Here is a 7775-nt window from a genome sequence, read left to right as displayed (position 1 = left end):
GATAAGAAACTTCGAAGGAGGAAAAAATAAGAGCAAATCTGTCTTCAGTTAAAAAAAAGAAAAAAAAAGAAGAAGCTGTGATCCAAGACTGGAACTCCCACATTCCTCTGAGAGACTGTTTTCACCAGGTCACAGCAGAGTAATGCCAACCTGCTCAGACCAGAGACTGCAGCCTACAGCGGGTCTTCCGCTAAAGCCCCTCCTCCAGCATCGACAACGATGACACGATACACGTTATCTAGCCTCTGTCTTATGTATGAAACATTTTGACTTGCATTTTTATTTTTAAAGCGTACAGTACTGTATGTGTATGTTTTAATGACACCCAGCATATACGATCCACGTTAAAGGTTCTACAATTTGAACAAATGAGAATCTGTCGTTTACAGGATGCGGGGATTTTCCATTTTTTAAAGATCAGCACTTTTGCTCCACACGTGACTCCGCTTATTATAATGAACTGAGTGAAGGAGCACGTATCAGCGATGCGTTTATACAGTTTATATTTTGCATATTACTGACAGACGGAAGAAGAAAGTAGTTCCTACCAATCGTTTAGACACGTTCCACTGTGTCCTGTTAATCATAAACTAACAATTTACCCCAACGTTACTAAAACATCGATATTTTAATATGAGAATCAGTCCTAGAACATAAATCTCTCTTAGAATCGATATTTCAGTATTGATCCGCACAACAGCTGCTCCCAAACCCTTTAACAGCACCGAGGCTGCAGCCTAGAGGATAGAAAAGAAAAATTTCAATTCAATTTTATTCATACAGCGCCAACTCACAACAGACACCTCAAGGAACTTTATATTGTAAGGTAGACCATACAAAAACCCAACAATCATATGACCCCTTATGGGAAAGCACTTTGGCAACAGTGGGAAGGAAAAACTTCCTTTTAACATGAAGAAACCCCTGGCAGAACCAGTGTTATGAAGGAAGGAAGGCTCAGAGTTTAAGTAGTCATCATCATGGGCTCATCCGATTAGAATGAGAATAAGCAGTCATCAATCACTCACACTTAGTGATGGCCCGCGTGAAGCTGACGCTCCGGAGCGTGTGTCGAAAAAAACAACACACTGGTTCAGAAGCACTGTGTCGAAGCTTGCTTCGTTTGGCAAAAGTCACGTGACCAGTGACGTCCGAAGCTTCATTACGCACGTAACTGCTTCGGTACCTGATTCAAATGGATATAAGGAAGTGAATCATTCACGGGATTTGTGGAGTGTGTTGATGGTGACAGATAGCGAAGAGGTGATCATTCCACTATATATATAATATATATATATATAATATATATATATATATATACATATCCAGGTGTCCAGTGGTTAATTGCTAAGTACCTGGAGGCAGGACCTCACAGCAGAGGCATGCGCCATAATGTGTTGTATGTTATTATATGTATTTTGCATCTATTTTATTTACCAACATCAAGAAGTGACAGGCAAAGAAATACCACACCATGGTGCATGTTTACATAAGAATGGTTTATTGATTAAATCTATCCATTAGACTAATGATGGCCCGCTTGAAGCTGGCGCTCCGATGCGTACCCAAAAAACAACACACTGCAGAAGCACTGTTTCGTTTGGCCAGAGTCACGTGATCAGTGACGTCCGAAGCTTCATTTAGAACACAAGTGATTCAGTGGTTTATAAGGAAGTGAATCATTCGCGGGATTTTGAGTTGATTTTGCTCAATTTATTTTATCTGCAGAAGTGAAAAACTTGAAATGTCCAAAATCATCTTTTCATAATGTAAATATCATTACAGCATATGACTTTAGGAACACTTCCATGTGAATTAAAGCTAATAAAGACTAAAAAAATTTATTTGACACTATAGGTAAATTACATTGCTACACATTTTAGAAAGTCATTTTGTTTATTGTTTTTAGGTGATAGTCTGCAGGACCCATAAGACCGTATACCTGCATATCTACCAACTTGCAGTGTAGTTTCTGCACTCCACAGCCTCTTCTGTTCCATGCGAGAGGATTTTCTCTTGGGTAGGAGAAATTATTTCTAAGAAAAGAGACAGACTCGGCCAGCGCACAGTAACACTAATCCTCTTTTTAAATGAAAATAACAAAAGGGCTACCTTACATAGATCATGTTTTTACTTTGCAAGTTCATGATTAGGGGTGGGTTTTGATTATCGCTTTTCTGATTACAATCCATTCTAAATTGAATAAAGTGATATTGATTCATTAAAATCCTGAGTCGATTTGTAAATTAAACGTTATTTTGCCTGAAACGCCAGCATCTCAGGTTAAACCTCACAAAATTTCGTCAAACACCAAACAGCTAAAACATACAAAAGTAAACACAGAGCGCGGACCCGACGCGTCAGAATCAAATTTTGATGTGTCGGCGGGTCCGCGCTGTGTTGATCTTTTTTTTTCCGCTGGCTTCTGCAGCTGCAGGTTTCATAACTCTCTGTTTACATCTCTAATTAAGTCTCACAAGTGTCAGCTTTCTTTTAATAGATACAAAAATATGGATATATACTGATAAATGATCAGAATTGTAATATTTCTGATTGTCTGAGGCAAAACTTTCCAGATTCCAATCAAATTGAATCGGATCCTGTATCGAATCAAAATGATTCTACAAATAGGTGACGATACCCAGCCGTACTCAGCCCCCTAAGCATTTTCCCTTTCCAGTTCACAATCAATCCTACCCCTAGGTCAAAAATATGTATAGGACAATTGGCCTAATCTAATATTTTGTATGAACATACCTGTCCAGCTGTCCAGTGATTAAATGCACAAGTATATAGAGGCAGGACTTCACAGCAGGAGCAGACTCCATAATGTGCTGTACATTATCATATGTATATTATATATATTGCTCACTTATTGTATTTACCAACATCAAGGAGTCATAAGCAAAGAAAGGCCACACCATGGTGCATGTTTACATAAGGAAAGTTTATTGATCAAAATGTATTAAGCAAATAAGCAGTACAATTTTTTCAGCCCCCCAATCGAGGAAAAAAAAAATACATGTTCAAAGCAACGCAACGGTGGCCCAATATCAGAGAGAACTCCACCCTGTGGAGTGAGCAGTGATAATTAAGCAGTCCGTTTTATTTTGCAGATTCAAGCTGCTCTTCATAATTTTCGCCACCAGATGTCACCGGAGAGGACTGTGTTGAAAAGCTTCGAGTAATGAACCGTTTTTCAATACAAGCTTCAGTGCTTCAGAAAGCTTCATTTGGCCATCACTAACTCACAGGGTTCTCCTTTTATTCTCAAAATCAGAAAGGAAAGACATGGATTGCCAACGCTGAAAGAAAACAGATTTAAGTTACTAATTACCTTAAACAACACATGAAATCAAAAACCCAAACAGAACCTCACCTCCACTGCCGCCCCATGTGGGAGTGAAGAAAGAGTGAGCCAAAAGTGAATGCAGTCCTTATATAACATGTGACAGGTGAGTGCAATTAAGGACAAGCACCACACCCAATCAAAGGTGAGAGAACTAAACAAGGTGTATCTGGTGAAGTGAGTGGGTGTGCTGGGATGTGCTAAAAGGTGGGTCTTTACAACAACCAGGATCAGGAATAGGGCTCAGGACAGGATAAAAGACACGCTGTAAAGGTCTTTTATCTTTCAGAAGACAAAGGAAATTTGGGAAGGTTTAAACATATAAATTACATAACATAATAGAGAGAGAGAGAGAGAGAGAGATAGATGTTTATATCAGGGTTTACAAATGCGCTTATGGGAATTCTGACCAGAACCTTCCAGAACCACATTTGTGAGGTTCTAATTCATTTCAGAGGTGTTCTATCCAGTTAACAACAGGTCAGTCAAGCTGTAGTGTTGGAGTTTAAATGTTTGTAGGACTCTGACTCCTAAATGTGAGCTGTGAAGATCAGCTGACTCTGGGTTGGGAGGTGGTGAACCCCTGTTGCAGGGTTGAGGGGACAGTGCTACTATAATTTCCTTGGGATATAATAAAATATTCTGACTCTGATACCCACAGCGCCTCTGTTAGTATCCTTTGCTTGCTAACATGACATTTACATTTTTAAAGTGTTTACACTTTCCATCATGTTGGTATGTTTTGCATTTTGATTTCCTTTTTTCCTGTAGATATTTACAGCTACAGTAGCAATAACAACAACAAGAAGTCCGCATGGAAGAACTAATATAATAACAGGAAAAGATGTATCCTTGTCTCCTCCATCCTTGTGTCCTCTTTCTTTGGAGTCTTCTTCTGTGAAACCTGCAGAGCAAAAAAAAGTGTGAAGACTCAGCTACCAGGTAGGCTAAAAGTAGTTCTTGTTTTACACTTTGAAATATCTGTAACAGAGGTGATGTCAAAGCTGCTGGCAGTGAGCTGGATGTCAGAAAAGTAAGTAATGAATGTATCTGCAGCCATTTAGTTAATAACTGCTGGGTAGCATCTCTGTGCTCATGTTTCATAACACTTTTATCCGTTAACACAGTGGTTCCCAAACTTTTTTTGCCAGGCCCCCCTTTTTTACAAGAAAAATGCTCGCGCCCCCCACCACCTAACACCCCCCCCCCCGCACAAACACATCCTCCAAACTCCAAAAAAAATTATAATTTGTTGTGTTATTGTTGACTGAAATAAAAATTTCAATTCAAACACACACACCCATATTTTGTTTACAAACTCCATTCCGGTTTATTTCACACCTCAAACATTTAGTAAACAATTAAGCAAATACAAGTAAACGGCAATAAATTACAGGTAGTAATAAAATATACTACTAACTCTTGTTAGTGCTGCGTCCACACCTACACGGGTATTTTTGAAAACTCAGCTGTGTCTATGCGTTTGGGCTTTTCGTCAACACGTAAACGGCGTTGCGATTCACCGAAAACGGAGATTATTTAAAACTCCTTTTTTGCGTTTACGTGTGGACGAGGATTACAGAGTTCGTCACGCAACGTCAAAGGTATGTCAGGAGTAGTTAGTTATTACAAGAAGTGTTTGTGAACTAAAAATCAAGAATGTGGGATACTGTTTGTCCGTGATTTGGAGAGCCCAGCGCTGCTCCCGACGCAGGGAAAACTAATTCTGCAGGGGAGACCTACCTTGGCACTTGTGCAGGTGAAGCCAAAGGGAAGATATGCTTCACCATATTTTCTAGTCTTTGGCTTGGAAGGAAGTTGGTTTGGAAACATATTTGGCGATGCTTCATCTCCTGCTTTGCGTTTGTGTGGGAGCCCCGTCAAAAACCTGTCCATTAGCAGTGTCCAAGCGCTCTTTTTTTTTCTTTTTTCTTTTCATACCGCGCCCCCCCTGCAATGGCTCTGCGCCCCCCCTAGGGGGCGGGCCCCACACTTTGGGAACCTCTGCGTTAACAGAAGCAGAAAAAGATCATTCAGCAGCTTTAGACAGAGAGTGTGTCACTTTTGTTTTCTTTTTCAAACTGTTGGATGTCTATCATGTGCAGAACCTTTCAAAAATAAATGCATAAAACAAGCAGAAATATTTAATTTAATTCAGATTTAAATCACAACCCTCAAGGTGCTTTACATTGTAAGGTAAACAAGTGTGGTATAAGAATCCACCCACCACAACAGGAAGCTTCTTATTGGATAAAACTATTTCCACATCACATAGAAGCAGAAGGAAAATGAGCCCACTGTTGGAGCCTGCTGTGAGGATTTCATGAGGCACTGCTTTTAGCATACACGGACAGAGAACCACTCTGAGCATGGAACAGCAACCCTTATAAACAGCTGTGCTGTTAAAGCAGTCAGCTCAACCTCTACGAACTCACCTGTGTCTGTGACTGTGAGGTTGATGGAGTGCTTGAACTCGCTGACGACTCTCTGGCCACTGCTTGTCTTGCTGGTTGTAATCTCACACTTGTATATTCCCGTATCACTGACCCTGACGTTCCTCACAATCACAGAAACGTCTCCATCCATCATGGATGAGTCTCTCAGCTGCACTCGGCCTTTAAAGGACTCGTGCTGGTAGTTCTCGTACGAGCGCTGGTCTTGGAAGAAGAACACATAACCCTGTGAGATGAGCTCAGGCCTGCTCCACTCCAGCAGGGTGATGTGTGCATCTCTGGGACCCCAACACTGAAGAGTGGCAGCTTGTCCAGGCCTCACTCTGAGCTCTGTGCGAATGAAAAAGAAAGAGGAGAAAAAACAAAACATTAATAGCGTGTTATACTGCACGTCATGGACACGCATTATGCAGAAGAACATGTTGGATTCCATGTCTACCACCTATACTTCAGCAGACAGTCACAGCCTGAGACCTCTGACAGCAGCACTATGGATCACAGCAAGTACTGAACTCTGAATTGTTGTTGTAACAAGTAGAAGGTCAGAGTTTACAGTGTCACAATAATGGCTCTCAGCTTGTGAGGTCACCATGGTAACCTGGTATGAAGCAGCAAAAACAATACTTGAATAAATATTTAAGTGACAGTTGCAATCCAACTTCAAAAACAAAACTTGGAGCTTCCAAATGTGGTTAAAGTGCCTAAAGTAATAAAACTATTATTTATTAACAAATAGTATACATGTTTCATTAATGTGTCTATTGCTCTAATGTTACAGCGGGAGAGGACTGTAATGACTCACATACTGCTCAGCAGCTTGATCTATAACAGTAAAGAATCATATTTTATCACTTTTGTTTTAAATTAGCAAAATATTAAGTCACACAAGCTTTAAAATAAATTGTATTAAGAAAAGTACAATATTTGCATTCAAGCTTTCTAGATTTAATATGTAATCATGAGTTCACACTCTTTAATCAGTACATTTAAAAATCATCCTCTCCTCACCCTCTGAACAACCTCTGAATCATGACTTTTACTTTAACTTTATACTTCCGTCGATGCTGTATCCTACAACACATTTTGCTGAGATGACGTCACCAGATGCAGTGAATAACATTTTCGGTTGAAAATAGAAAGTTTTTGCTGTGACATGTGAGAGCAGCTCCTACACAGACAGCATGGTCTCCTCTTCAATGAAACTGCAGCATTATATGCAGGAGAGGAACAGAAACTAAAGTGTCATCTCAATATCAGTACAAACATTGGTATCAACATTGTCGATATTTGGATTTGTACACCTTTCATGCCACTGTTGTGAGATTTCCACTAACCTGTATTGATGTCCTCTTCATTGTAAATTGTGTCTGTCTGAAATGTGCTTTATAAGCTAATCATTTCTGTTTGTGGTGATGATGCCCAGTACAGTCAAACCGTGAAGTAAAAGTAACATTTTATTCCATCTTTGGTATCAGATCAATTACTCATATACCAGCTCCTAACATTTTTATCGATGCAACCGTGCAGTGCATGCACACACTGCAACATAACAACATCATGTATGCACTGCACAGTATTATTAATCATGCATTGTTTACTATCATCAAGCAGTGTTCACTTTCTTTAGCAAAGGTTGAGTCATTTCCTCCACTGCTAGTTCGTCCTGTCTCTAAACGCATGAACTCACCTTTCAATCCAGAAGCCAGTAAGATGTGAAGGGAGAAGAAGAAGACCACAACCGACGACATTTGTGCAGACATTAAACGAGAAGAGGCACGCACAATTTGAAAGTTGAAGTTTGTTTTGTTTTGAAAGGGAAGTACTTTTGGTTTCATTTTGACATGTCGCTTATGTAAGCTTGTACAGCTTAATCACATTGTTATTTCCTCTCAGTTCCTGGATCAAACATCTGTTTATCACCACCGTCACTCTTTATATAACTCATTTTTGAAATGATGCTTTCTTACTGCTAG

At 39.8% G+C, this 7775-nt stretch overlaps 1 protein-coding gene across 1 annotated transcript; it reads right to left on the bottom strand.

Annotated features, from left to right (window-relative positions):
* Nucleotides 1-2926: 2926 nt before the first annotated feature.
* On the bottom strand, nt 2927-7775 carry LOC120436269. The gene is made up of 3 exons (XM_039607001.1): nt 7490-7775; nt 5785-6132; nt 2927-4253 (listed from the first exon to the last, which is right to left on the bottom strand). Exons 1-3 carry the CDS (start codon nt 7635-7637, stop codon nt 4048-4050), a joined length of 702 nt encoding a protein of 233 aa, XP_039462935.1. The 5' UTR covers nt 7638-7775; the 3' UTR covers nt 2927-4047.

Source organism: Oreochromis aureus, linkage group 3 (assembly GCF_013358895.1).
Source record: "Oreochromis aureus strain Israel breed Guangdong linkage group 3, ZZ_aureus, whole genome shotgun sequence".
Classification (NCBI taxonomy): Eukaryota; Metazoa; Chordata; class Actinopteri; order Cichliformes; family Cichlidae; genus Oreochromis; species Oreochromis aureus.
The sequence above is the reverse complement of the archived record's forward strand: the minus strand, read 5'-3'. Positions and strand labels throughout refer to the sequence as shown.

Excerpts from the sequence above, each read along its gene's own strand:
- LOC120436269 (XM_039607001.1), bottom strand. The coding sequence starts at position 7,637 with ATGAAACCAAAAGTACTTCCCTTTCAAAACAAAACAAACTTCAACTTT. Across the intron at positions 6,133-7,489 it reads ACTGGCTTCTGGATTGAAAG|AGCTCAGAGTGAGGCCTGGA; the intron begins GTGAGTTCATGC and ends TCATTCGCACAG. Across the intron at positions 4,254-5,784 it reads CCTCACAGTCACAGACACAG|GTTTCACAGAAGAAGACTCC; the intron begins GTGAGTTCGTAG and ends TTTGCTCTGCAG.